This window comes from Bos mutus, chromosome 17 (assembly GCF_027580195.1).
Source record: "Bos mutus isolate GX-2022 chromosome 17, NWIPB_WYAK_1.1, whole genome shotgun sequence".
NCBI lineage: Eukaryota > Metazoa > Chordata > Mammalia > Artiodactyla > Bovidae > Bos > Bos mutus.
The window spans coordinates 8,201,977-8,215,428 of record NC_091633.1 but is presented as its reverse complement, the minus strand read 5'-3'; the positions used below and the strand labels follow the sequence as shown (position 1 = coordinate 8,215,428).

General features: G+C 52.7%; 2 protein-coding genes across 4 annotated transcripts in view; one reads left to right on the top strand and one right to left on the bottom strand.

Annotated features, from left to right (window-relative positions):
* SART3 (spliceosome associated factor 3, U4/U6 recycling protein) overlaps positions 1-3,017 on the top strand; it is a 41,407-nt gene extending 38,390 nt beyond the window's left edge. For both annotated transcript variants that reach the window (XM_070385969.1, XM_005909636.3), the window contains exons 17-19: positions 292-444; positions 1,171-1,361; positions 1,977-3,017. In XM_070385969.1, coding sequence (XP_070242070.1) covers positions 292-444; positions 1,171-1,361; positions 1,977-2,136 — 504 coding nt within the window. In that variant the 3' untranslated portion in view covers positions 2,137-3,017. The remainder of the gene's footprint in view (positions 1-291; positions 445-1,170; positions 1,362-1,976) is intronic.
* Positions 3,018-4,341: 1,324 nt separating this feature from the next.
* On the bottom strand, positions 4,342-12,956 carry FICD (FIC domain protein adenylyltransferase). Of its 2 annotated transcripts, XM_070385970.1 has the most exons (4): positions 10,400-12,935; positions 9,405-10,057; positions 7,688-8,046; positions 4,342-6,875 (listed from the first exon to the last, which is right to left on the bottom strand). In XM_070385970.1, exons 2-4 carry the CDS (start codon positions 9,578-9,580, stop codon positions 5,800-5,802), a joined length of 1,611 nt encoding a protein of 536 aa, XP_070242071.1. In that variant the 5' UTR covers positions 9,581-10,057; positions 10,400-12,935; the 3' UTR covers positions 4,342-5,799. The 2 variants fall into 2 exon arrangements, with proteins under 2 accessions (XP_070242071.1, XP_070242072.1); XM_070385971.1 differs by having other exon boundaries at positions 4,342-6,872; positions 9,405-12,956.
* Between the last annotated feature and the right edge of the window lie 496 nt (positions 12,957-13,452).

Sequence of the window (13,452 nt, the reverse complement as noted above, 5' to 3'; positions counted from 1 at the left end):
GCACCGTGTAACAGCTCCTCGCCGTGGGGTGGTTAAGAGTGACGGGGCTGCGCCCAGCGTCTGTTGTGTTACCTTTCGACCCTCACCCAGACTTGGAGAATGGTGGCCTTTATTCTGGCCATTTTCCAGAGGAGGAAGTGAAGGCTTCGAGAAGTGAGGGACTTGCCCAGGGCGAGTGAGCAGTTCTTCGCACCCAGAGCCAGCTTTGGCCCAGCCTGTGGATGAGGCCTGACCCTGCCGTGTGGGGAGCTGGGCTGGGCCCGGGGTGTGAGTCCTCTCCCTCCTCCGTAGGTGTTCAGGTACAGCACTGCCCTGGAGAAACACAAGCTGTTCGTGTCGGGCCTGCCCTTCTCCTGCACCAAAGAGGAACTCGAGGAGATCTGCAAGGCCCACGGCACCGTGAAAGACATCCGGCTGGTCACCAACCGGGCTGGGAAACCCAAGGTCGGTGTCTGAGCCTGGAGCCCGGGGGAGCCTCTGTTCAGATTACTTGGTTCTAGAGTGGTTTCTGGTTTGTCTGCTAAGAAACAGACAAGAAGTTAACAGAAGGATAGGTGAACTAGGCTCTTTGCATTTGGAGTCAGGTTAACTTGTATGTAGATAACTACATTGAAAAGAAAAAGGTGTTGCAAGAAACGTTACCACAAATTAGCAGGGGCTCCAGTGTGGCCCCAGGCTGTGGGGCCTTGGGGTGCGGTGCCTCCCTTTGCAGTCTCCTCCCTCCTGCCCGGACCCCTCTTCACGAGGCCTCCGGCATCTCCCTGAATCCCTGCCCTGGTGTCCCCCTTACTGTGTTCTCCCCTCTGGTTCCTCAACCTCCTGTGAAATCCTTGACCACGTTTTGAGCAGTTGTTTAAAAGAGTTTGGTTTAAGAGAGGCCCCTTCATGTTTGTCCAGGTTAATTGAGAGCTGATGAATATATGGGCATTACTGGGTTTATGCTGGCCCATCTCTGGCACATGGTGCATAGAACTTGAAGAGTTGTCTGAAGTTACAGTCAGTTGCAGAAATACGGGAGACTAGGGCAGGGAAGGAACCTATAGGCCAAGGGAGGTGGCGGTGGGGCAGGGAAACCCAAGGGAGGGGCTCTCTGAACTGGCCCGGGGGCCTGAGTGGGGAGCCGCGTCCTGGCTTGCAGCGCTGACCTGGCTGGGCCTTCCTCACCCTCAGGGCCTGGCCTACGTGGAGTATGAGAATGAATTGCAGGCATCGCAGGCCGTCCTGAAGATGGACGGCATGACCATCAGAGAGAACGTCATCAAAGTGGCCATCAGCAACCCGCCGCAGAGGAAGGTTCCAGAGAAGCCTGAGGCGAGGAAGGCCCCAGGGAGTGCCCTGCTGCCGCGGCAGGTCTACGGGGCGTAAGTGTCGTGCGCACTGGTGAGGCCTTGTGGTGGCGCCACGGTGACCCTGTTTCCCTCTAGGGCAGTGAGTTAGACAGAGGGTCAGGCCTGCCTGCTCCGTCCCGGGGCAGGGGTTCCCCAGCAAGTCCACGCTGAGGGCCAGCCCAGAAGTGGGCCCTCCCTCGTCTACACTGGTTTACACCAGTGGTTTATTTAAGTGTTAAAAAGTTTTTTAAAAGATGGTGGTCACTCTGAAGTCCCCTTTGGCAGGTGGATCCACGTGTGAGTCCCAAACCTGACAGCTGGGTGTTCACCAACTGTAACCCCAGCAGAGCTGTGTCCTCAGCCCATGGGCATGAGGCAGCGAGGTCGCAAGGTTGTCTGGTGAGGTCTGTACGGTCACAGCCATTCTGTCCACCCTACGTGTGACGGTGTTGTACAGGTGTGGCCCTGGCCAAACAGTTGTGGAAAAGGCGGAGTTTGTTAAAGTCACTGTCACCTGATAGCCGGGGTCGGGGAGCTCAGGGCTCGTCTCAGCCTTGTTTGTCGCCTTTCACCTCTTGTGTTGGGGTGGTCCTGGCTCACGCCACCAGTTGTCGCTTTGGGAGGTCCATGCAGTGTTTGCTCTTCCAGGCGGGGGAAGGGGAGGACCCAGCTCTCTCTGCTGCCTCGCGCCCTGCAGCGCCCCAGCGCCGCCACCGCCCAGGCTGAGAATGGCCCCGCCACCCCGGCCACCACTGAGGCTCCCAAGATGTCCAATGCCGACTTCGCCAAGTTGCTTCTGAGAAAGTGAGTGGGACGGTGCGAGAAGGGAAATGCCTTACTTCACGCTGGCCGGGAAGACACCTGGTGCCCAGCAGGGCCCTGGCCATGCAGGGCCAGGTGCAGGGCGCGGCCACGCGCTTCCTCTGGTTTAGGCAGGACTGGAAAAGGGTGTCCAGGCAAAGAGGCTGTGAGTGCTCCCTCATATTGAGGGCAAAAGGACGAAAACCACCACTCCACAGGCTGGGTGCAGGGTGCAGTTTTCTGAGATACCTGTGTGTCTTGAAAGAGCTGAGAAACAGAAGTGAAACTCGAACACACTGTTCTGAGACCCACTTGTCCAAGTATTTTTGGCCAACTCTGGTCCCTTTTTATAAGACACTTCTGTACACCCTGCACAGCACATGTGCCCGTCACTCTTTTAATTTTTAAAAGACAAAATGGCAGATGCTAGTAATTCACCAGAATGGCCTATTTTAGTAAAGGGGTGGGGAGGGGACGTCACTTAAACAACATCTGATGGAGTTTTGTTCACGGGGGCTGTGCGTTTTTATATTATGTATTTGTAAATGACTTGTCAACCCATTGTTTTGTTTGCCTCAAAGCAAAATATCTGTGACATTTGTTTTGTGTAGGAGCTTTGCGCGCCATCTGTGTGGCCCACTTTCTTTGCCTAGTGACTAGTGAGCTGTGTTCTTTGTCTAAATACTGAGTTTCAGCCCTTTGGTTTTGTTTAAATACCATGTCAAGTGCAAACTTAAATTCTCTCCATTTAGCTTTGTTTATTAAACTGAAGTTCTCTTAAAACCATCTTGCAAAAAGGTACTCAGATGTGTGTTCAAATATGTACTTTGAAATGGGTGTACCTTGCTTTACCTGATAGATGTGTAAATAGACCTTTTATACGTCAAATCCGGTTGTTCTGCTTTAAACCATTTCAGCTGTGAGACCTCCAGTTTACAGCAGTTCAGCGCCTACAGCTTTTCTACCCCTCCTCTTTTATCCAGCATTTATTCCTTTGAAAGTGACGTTGCCAGTTCAGTAGGAAAACTGACTTTATAAAGGCACTCTGGGGAAAAATATTGGAATTCTTTCCTTGGTGATGAAAAATTGGCTCATTTATCTGTTTTTCAAGGTTTTATGCATCAGTCAGGCTTTACTGTACTTTTTAGTGTAACATTTTTAATGGACCATTTGAAACAGGGAAGTGGACAGAATAGTAAACTAAACCCCACACGCCTGCCATCGAGCTTCAGCCTTGCTCAGCCCGTCTTCGTCTCCACCTCTCTCCTGTACCCCCGGGTCCCACAGGGAGACCCCAGACATCACAGTGCCCCTGCTACTGGAGCACCTGTCTCTACGGATTTAAAGACATGGTTTTATCGTTATTTCTAGAAACATGAGTAGTGCTAATGTCAGCCATCCAGACAAATTGCCAATTTCCTATTGTTTCATAATAACCCTTTTAATCTGTAGGTTCTCTGTACCTCATCTTTTACACAGAACGCTTGTTAGGTGTTTTTGAATTCAGGCAGCAGCTTTAAAGCTGTCGGAAGAGCCTGTGTTCTCTGGGGGTGGCTGGCCGTCCGCTCCGTGCAGAGGCCTGTTCTGTGGGTGAGAGGCTGTGGGTCAGGTGGGACCAGGGGGCCGTGAGCCTCCGCTCTCGGTCCAGGTCACAGGGCACTAGGTGACGGTGGTGTCCTCCTGCTGTTCCAGTCCTCTGACCTCACTTCGTCCTCGGGTGTACACAGAGCTCGTTAGAGGTGGGCCTTTCAGACTTGAGCCGGACCTCATTTAGGTGCAGGCTGTCGACTGTTCCAGAAACAGATTTTCAGGAACATAGGAGTGGGTTTGTGTTGTCCCCGGCTTGGCAGGGGGTGAGGGGGGTGGGGTGGAGGAGGAACTGATGGTGAAGAGATACATGAAAAACCATTTCAGTCATTTCAGTCTTTGTGCAAGGGCAGTGGTTCATCCCCGGTGGCATACCAACCAGTTCTGTCTCTCTCTCGTGACGTTACCGTCTTGGGTCTTTCTTGTTTTTCTTTCTCAACAATACAGGGCTAAAGTTCTGAAAGAGTCCCTCCTTCATCCCTAGGACAGATGGGAACATCTCTTGAGGAAGGTAGCAAGGTCTTAGGCATTTATGTAACAAAATACTTTATTAGTAATTTCTTAAAATAACACCCTTCAAATATAGCTAAAGTGCAAATTTCTCCCTCTAGTACAAGGCAAGCCCTTCAGTCAGGCTTCCTTGGTGTGCTTACAAAAAGCAAAACGGTAGAAGAGTTAAGGTTTAAGAAATATCTTATGGCATACAAATAGAAAAATATCTTTTATCAAGGTTTGAATAACTCATTTGGGGCCATTTCATATATCTTTTCACTTATCTTTTAGAAAACTACTCTGCTTGTTATACAAGTAAATAACTGTAGAAACACTTACTACATCAGAAGAGGGTCTTCATTACCGTCAGGATCTGAATTGTCTCCTCACCCAACACTCGGTGGGCATTCACCCTCATTCAGACGCTGACAGCCCAGTGTTGGACATCACCAGCTCGGTCCCCAGAAAGGGGCTCGATGGTGTCCAGCCTCTGGACTGAACAGCAGCAGTTGTGTTGGCATCTGTGTCAGGTAATGACCGAAAAGACTCTGCCTCCGTAACGACAGTGTGGGTGTGTTACATGTAATATTTCATCTTTTTACAAGTTGCTAGAAAAATAAGGCCACGCCAAGACAATCTATGCTGCTTCCCCCGAGGGGACAGGGGCCGTGGGGCCGCTAAGTAGACGAGAGGGACGCATCCTGGCTGTGGCTGAGGGTGTTTCTTGGTTCCCACAGAGCGGCATCCTAACTCATCACAAACGCTTGTCTGGCACTGACTTGGCATCTGTCTTCTTTGATGTGTCCTAACACTTGATTTGCAGCAGGATTTAACTGTCGGGTGACAAACCCAGAGAACCTTTAGACTAAAACATCTGGTCTGAATTGGTGCAAATATGAGAAACATCAATAGAAACCAGGCTAGCCACACCTCTTCTTAGAGAAACAGCCACCTCTAGGACCAGAGTTTGGAAACTGGCTCAAAGCATGTTCCTTGGACTAAGCAAGGTGTCTAACTAGAGACATGGTGAATGCTCACTTCCTGTCTCAGAAATCTGCTCTACCAGTGAGATTAGTCACTATACTAAGCTCTCTGTCGGGGAGCCAACGCCTGTAAGCAAGAAAGCTTTCAATCCTTTCTCAACTGCGACCGGGTCCTCCTCAGCCGTGCGTCTCAGGGAGGCACAGACCCTCTCAGCCGGTTCCAGAAAGTGCTGGAAGGAGTTACTCCTCCAGGGTTCAGCCCACACTCCTCACCTTAGTGCAAATTTTGCTCCAGAACCTGTGTTCTGGTCACACGAGCATGGATGCCCCTGAAGCTGCTGGGACCACCCCAGGGGTCAGAGCCACCAGCAAACACCACACGTGTGCCAGGTCAAAGGAAAATAAATAACTTGGCTCAGTTATAAGTTATCTTGGGGGCAAGGCTTAATAATTTAGTTTTCTTCTTTACAGAGACATTTGGAGGTAAAGAATGTTTTCAGTTTCTTACCCATCTCCTCCTGCTCTAGGAGATGACTAGGTTTCTAGAAATGTGGAGTTTTTTTTCCTCCACTGGGACATCCCTTGCCACCAAGGAGGGATTTATAGTGTTAGGGCTTCACTGGCAGTGTCTCCTTGAACCCAGAGTGGTTGGGCCTGGCCTCTGGCAGTGCCACCGGGTACTCTGTGGTGGCGAAGAGCAGGGTGTCCAGGGTGGTCTCCGTGCACTTGGCTATGAAGCGGATGAAGGGCCTCACGTCGCCCTCGTTGGCGACCTCCAGTACGTGGTAGTACTCAGACCGCTGCTCCTTGCGGATGGTGATGGGCGGGTAGCCCGCCTGCATGAGGATGAGGTTCATGAGCAGGCGCGAGGTCCTGCCGTTGCCGTCAATGAAGGGGTGGATGTAGACGAGCTTGTAGTGGGCCAGGGCCGCGAACTCCACCGGGTGCAGGCTCATGGCGTCCTCAGAGTTGAGCCACTGCACGAACTCCTGCATCTGCTTCTCCACCTCCTGCGGGTGGGGCGGGATGTGGTGGCCCACCAGGACCTGCGTGGTGCGGAAGCGGCCGGCCTCTACGGGGTCCACGTAGCCCAGCACCCGCCGGTGGATCTCCAGCACGTCGCCAATGCTGACGGAGCCCACGCGGGACAGCAGCGTCGTGTTCACGTATGTCATGGCCGCGTGCATGCCGATGACCTCGTTCTGCTCCTCCAGGCTCTTCCCCGGCACGGCGTAGCGCGTCTCCAGGATGTGCCTGATCTCCGAGAGCGTGAGGGTGTTGCCCTCGATGGCCACTGTGTGGTAGATGTGGTGGTAGTACGTCTCCTCCATCACCCGGCGCAGCGCGGAGTTGCCCTTGGGGATGGACATGACCCTCTTCACTTTGCTGTCGATGATGCTGAAGAAGCGCTGGTCGATCTCCTCCACCAGCGGCAGTGTGCGGTCGCGGTTGACCAGTGCCTTCTCATGGTGGGGCGCGATGGTCAGCGCGCGGGTGTACAGGTAGTCCGCCTGGATGATGTCCTTGTCCTCCTCCGAGAAGATGCCGAACTCGTTGAGCGCGTCCACAAAGCCCGGGTCCATCTTGAGGGCGTGCAGGAAGAGCTTGTGGGCCTTCTGCCGCTTGCCCTGCCGTTTCATCTCCAGGGCCTGGTTCAGAGCTGCTTTGGCCTCCAACTTGCCTGCTAGAAAAGAGCCAGAGGCCCGGGTCAGGGAGGATGGGGGCAGGCAGAGGACGTTCAGGGGGTATATCACCTGGGCTGTCTCCCCCACAGCCTCAGGGCCCCCTCCAACCAGGCTGTACCTGCCCTTTCGTGTGCCTGTGCAGACAGGTTTGTTCTCTGCAGCCCTGTGGGGCCCTGGGCTGGTCATTGTCCACTCAGTCCCCAAGCCACTCCCTACCATGCGGGCATCAGCTGGGTGCCCTGGCCCACTCTGAGCGGTCATGTTCCTGGAAGGCCGCAGTGCCCATCAGGAGGCCCTCCCCTACAGCTGCTCCAGCTCGCAGCCACTCTAGTGACTTCTGGAGGTACGGACCCTTCTCCCTGCATCCACCCGGCCCCTTTAGACCCTGACTGTGAGGGGCTCCCCACGGCTGCTAGGCCCTGGGGGGCTTCCTCATCCCTGGACCTTTTGACCTAACCGTTTTCAACCAGACCCTCCATTACACCTGGCCCTTTGCTGCCCTCCCACCTTCAGTGCCAGCCACATCTACTGGCTGGCTTTTAGTTCAAGGGTGCAGCACCCTCCTACCCTTTCCACCTGGATCACTCTCCTCTCATACCATCTTCCTCAGATCTCTGCAGGCGTCCCCTCCTTCAGGGAGCCTTCCTGGCGTGCTCCCTTGGCTCCCTGTGCTCCATAGCACTACCCAAATCTTGGCCACCTATCACCTTGTCTAGCTTGGAGCTCAGGGCGACCATGTGCCCTGCACACAGGACATAGCAGGCCTGCTGAACACCTGTGGGATCAATGGTTGTTGAATGGTCAGTCTTACCTGGAGAGGCCTTGGTCTTGACCGCCAGCAGCGCCGCACCCCTGGAGGTGAGACTGAGCTCCGTGGACGGCCTGGTGCACTTGATGACAGCGGGCTGTGCCCGCTCCAGCTTGCTCCTGAGCAGGTAGAAGCCCTTGAGCACAGTCAGACAGTGCTCTTCCACGGTCCCCAGCGGCAGCAGCAGGGCCAGCAGGGAGCCCAGCACCATACTCAGCAGCATCGCCCACAGGAAGCGGCCCCAGACTGAGACCCACTTTGGTTCAGTCACTGCCATCACCGAAGCCATCGACATGAGGGTCATCTGGGCCCAGGGGCAGGCCCCTTGCACACATCCACAGGGGCCTGGGGGAGAGCGGGACCTGCAGGAGGTGAAGCAGGGGAACGACACCTTCAGGACACAGGTTTGGCTTCAGCAGAGTCTCAGAGACCTACCCCCTCACCCCCACGCCTCTTAACTGACGACCGGGGGTAGGGGCAAGGCGAAGATGGGTGCCACGTCCAGGGTGGTGCGACTGAAAAGGAACGCTGCTGCCGCTCAACACTTACTAAACACTTGCTGTGTGCCAGACCCCGTGCTGAACCCTGGTGGCAGCCTCATGTAATCTCTCCTGTGGTCTTCAAGCAGAAGCCTGGCTCTGCAGCTGAGACAGGTTCAGGGAAGTGAAGGCCCTTGCCCAGAGGCACCTGGACAGCAAGTGAGGGCTTTGGGACCTGAGTGCAGAACCCATCTAGTCTCCCCACTTAGGCACAAATCTCTGTGGCCTCAGACCCGACACTGGGTGTTCTGGATACAGAAGACACGTCCAGAACAACTAGGGCAGTTCTGAGGCTCGTTTGAGGAGTACAGCTGTTTGGGGGCCTGATTTAGTGCCACCTGGGCAACCACCTCCCCCTGCTCTGGCCCTGACATTACCCACAATACTGTTTCCCGCTTTGGCCTTCCTTTTCTGGCCTGTCCAGCAGGCATCTGGCCTAGAGTTTGGGCAGTCTTAAGAGGAACTCAGGTTCTGGGTCTGAGACCCTGACTGCCCTCTGTGACAATGAGCAGGTGCCTGGGGCTGGCAGTGGGAGCGGAGGAGTCCAGTCTGCAAGCACCATCATGCTAACAATAAGCATTTGTTAGGCAACTATGGTGTGCTGGGTACTGAGCTGAGTACCAGCTGCGCCTTATCTCCCCCCTCATCATCCCACGGAGGTAAGCTGCCCCAGGCATTAACTTTTCAGCTGAGGAAAACTAGCACACTGATTAAGTCAATACCCAGACGACCCACAGGAAGTAAACAGGCATCAGGAAGGAATCCCCAGTGCATCTGTGTCTAGAGTACCTAGGTCTTAACTCACAACCCGGGCCCAAGCACCTGCTCGTGGTACTAGACCAAGACCCAGAACTGATGACGTTTCAGGGGGGCCTGGCTTATCGATACAGCACATCTGAAAGGCTTGGTACAAACTCTAATGGGGAGGTACAGAAGAGGTTGCGGGTCACTGCTCCGTCCAGGTGGTCGGGGCTCTCCGGCCGGGCTGCAGCTTGCCAGGGAGGAAGTGCGTTCCTGGCAGGCAAGAAATCTCAATGCTCACTAGCTAGGAAGAGGGAAACTGAGGACCTGAGAGGACACTGAACTAAGGTCATCCTGGGGACCCGCCCGTTCCGAATCCCACCCAGGGTTCACTGCCCCGCTACTCCCTTCCCCACGCACCCCACGCACCCCACCCTCACCTCGCGCCGCTGCGGGGCCCTGTTGCCGCCTTCTCAGCGCTCGCAGTCTTGGCCGGCGGCCGGCTCCCAGGACCTCCGCCGCCGGCCCGTGGCCCCGCCCTCGGCGGCTCGCCATTGGTCGGCCCGCCAGCCTCTTCGCAGCGGATTGGCTTTCTCAACTTGTCGGCGTCTCGCATTTCCGGGTCCCTGCGTCGGCCTCCGCTTTCCCGGGAAAGACGCGCCGTGGGCCACTCCCATTGGCTGACTCCTGTATCGGTCTCGTGCTCGAAAGAGCCAATAAGCAACAGGGAGGGCGGGGCCAGGGCGACCAGCGGGAGTACTGGGCGCGGGGAAAACCCCCGCCTAGGCGGTTTTGGGGCCTTCTGGGTAGCAACTGGGAAACGATGTTCCGATTGCCTTTCCCTTAGGCCCAGGGGAGGATGAAAAAGGGCCCTGGGAAGGAGGGAACCTCAGTTTCCTTAGGTGTAGAATGAGGAGGCTGATGGTTTAAACCTGTGTCTGACTTCCCAGCCCGCATTCACAGCCTGGTCTCTGCTACCAGGGCTGCCGGCTTCTCTCTCTCACCTTCTTTTCCTCATAAGTTTTAAGTTTACATACTCTTGAGAAGAGCCAGCCTGGTTCTCCTGCCGCCCGGTGTGGACAAAGAATGTTGCCTGCCATTTTAGTAAACAAAGAATGTTGCTGCCTTTCCTGTAAACAACAGACTATGGCCATCCCAGAAGCCATCAACCGGCTGCCCAGAGGGTGTGTCCTGAGGGGAATTCAGGATGGGGAAAAATAGGATAGGGGGCCCAGACAGTTCAGATGCAATCAAAAGAATAATTTCAACGAGCCTAGATTCTTCCACCTTCTCATATAGAGGAGAGCACTAAAATCATTAACTTGAGGTGTCTGTTTTTGTGATTAACGGTCATGTTTGGATGTTCAACTGCATCTCTCCCCCACCACCCCCTCCACACGGCCCCAGCAAAAACTCATCCTAGCTCCTTCCTTACCTGTTTGGAACAGTTCTTCAGAGCTGAGAGACTGTGCATTGGGCCATATAGTCCTCAGTAATGTGCCCAAAGAAAACAGCTTTGAAGTTGTATGGTTTCTGTTTTTTTTTTTTTTTCTTCAGTTGACAGAAGTTTTCCTTGAAGCAGAGAGCTGAAACCTCCATCTTAAGTCACAAATATTGACATTAAACATACAGGATGTATCCAGAAATGCTAAGCTCTAAGTACATGAGGTTAAAAAAAAATTGTTACTACTACAGATTCTGAAGTCAGAGAGACCTGGGCTTAAATTCAGACTCTGTCACCTCCACTCTGTGTGTCCTTGGGCAAGTCTCAGTTCCCCCATTTGTAAAATGGGGGCAACAGCCTGCCTCACTTTTGCCCTGAAGTTTGGGATTTGCAGAAGCCCTGACACCAAATCAGCTCCTCTTATCCCCTGCACAGCATGACAAAATGCTGAGAAGCTGAGGTTTACAACAAACAGGATTTATTCAAAAGGCAGCCAAGTGAGGAGACAGGAGAACAAATCTCAGATCCTTCTCTCTGAAAGCCAGGGGCTCAGGGTATTTACTTGAGTTTCTCTTGGGTTTCCCTTGTGGCTCAGCTGGTAAAGAAACTGCCTGCAATGTGGGAGACCTGGGTCCAGTCTCTAGGTTGGGAAGATCCCCTGGAAAAGGGAAAGGCTACCGACTCCAGTATTCTGGCCTGGAGAATTCCATGGACTGTATAGTCGATGGGGTTGCAAACACTGAGCGACTTTTTTAACAGGAGGGAAAGGGGTAGGGCACAACTTTTGAAAGAATGACATAGCCCAAGGACACAAGATAAACCAATTAGAATCAAGTGGGACCAAGATGGCAGACAAAACTAGCCCTTGATCCTCAATCAGCAAGTGAAATGACACACCCAGAGGTGCCAAGACAGTTCCAAGGCACTGTCAAAAGACCAAGAAGTGGGCGGTGGCCCAAATCCTGGAAATCTCCGCCCCTTCTCAAAAATGGGTGGAATAATCCTCCCACTCATTAGCATATGAAATTACCCAGCCTATAAAAACTAACCATGCCACATTTTGCACCGCACTCGCCCTTTGCGACGGCCCATGCTCTGTCTGTGCTGGGCTCTATCAGAGTGTGCTTATCTCTATATCTAAATAAATCCACTACTTACCTATCATTTTGTCTCTCACCAAATTCTTTTTTTTTTTTTTTTTTACCAAATTCTTTCTGTGATGAGACATCAAGAACCCGAGCTTCATTAGGTCCTGAAACCAGGTACCATGGGTTTTGGCTGGGTTTGAGTCCCAGCCATGTGTATTTAAGTTCCAAGCAGGGTTTTGGCTGGATTTGAGTCCCAAATATTGTTTCCTTGGGCTCCAAAATCACTGCAGATGGTGACTGCAGCCATGAAATTAAAAGATGCTTGCTCCTTGGAAGAAAAGTTATGACCAACCTAGACAGCATATTAAAGAGTAGAGACATTACTTTGCCAACAAAGGTCCGTCTAGTCAAAGCTATGGTTTTCCAATAGTCATCTATGGATGTGAGAGTTGGACTATAAAGAAAGCTGAGCACCCAAGAGTTGTTGCTTTTGAACTGTGGTGTTGGAGAAGACTCTTGAGAGTCCTTTGGACTGCAAGGAGATCCAACCAGTCCATCCTAAAGGATATCAGTCCTGAATATTCATTGGAAGGACTGATGCTGAAGCTGAAACTCCAATACTTTGGCCACCTCATGCAAAGAGCTGACTCATTTGAAAAGACCCTGATTCTGGGAAAGACTGAAGGCAGGAGGAGAAAGGGATGACAGAGGATGAGATGGTTGGATGGCATCACTGATTCAATGGACATGAGTTTGAATAAACTCCAGGAGTTGGTGATGGAAAGGGAGGCCTGGCGTGCTGCAGTCCATGGGGTTGCAAAGAGTCAGACACGACTGAACAACTGAACTGAACTGAGTCCCAGTTATGTGGGTTCAAGTCCCAAGCAGGGTTTTGGCTGAGTTCAAGTCCCAGCCCCATGGGTTTGAGTCCCAAACTGGGTTTAGACTGGGTTCGAGTCCCAGCATGTGGGTTTAAGTCCCAATCTGTAGTAAACGATTTCACTTTCACTTTCAGGGTATTTACGAGATGAATAAAGCTGCTGGGTGGTTGGAGGCATGGGGACCATGGGGCAGGTAACTGGAAGAAGGCGTGAAAATGATGTTTCTGTGCAGGCGTAACTAAGCTCCAGGCCTCCACACATTCAAAAGGTCACAGAGGGACCCTCACCATGCCCAGGTGAAGGGTGGGTGATCCTAACCCATCTCAACCAGCTCAGTTCAATCTAGACACAACTGACTCCGGCTCTGGTAAACATCTTATTGTTTAGCTACAGGCACTTGTGACACGTAGCAGAGTCCTATGGTCCTTCTCCCCATGCCCCCTGCCTGCCTTTTGTCCGTGGAGAAACTTTCACCAAGAATGAGTTTAATCGGAGAAGTGAGAAAATGCAGACACAGAGGAAGAGAGTCCAACAGATTAAATAATAGCTTTGTCATTATGCACAGTCAAGGACCTTTCGTGGGCTATAGATAATATTGTAAGGCATGTCTTATGAGCTGTCTGGTGGATACTGAAAGCCTCACCAGTGGAAGACGTTAACGGCCTGATGGCCAAATAGCCATGACATAAGCTGCCGCGGTTCCAAGAACCGGCCTCAAGAAAATGGGGACAAACCGACCCTGGACCTGAAGATTAATTGTACCTAAAACAATCAAAATGATGCTGGTCAGACTGCCATACAACCAGTGTCAAGATGACTGTCAGAGCTGACGGTGCTGTTTCTACGTGCAGCCCCCTTCCTCCACCTGTAGAAGCTCTTTCCCACTGTTTGTGGCGGGTGGGGGTGAGAAGTCAGCCTGTGGGCTGAAACCCTTCCTCCACCACCCTGGTTGCGGGCAACAAAAATAAAGCAAACTTTTGTTCCATCAGTGTTGCTTCTTTATCAGCTGTTGAGCAGCGAACAGTCCATGCTCCACGTTGAGTTACGCTTGGGGGACACACAACTCTTAAAATGA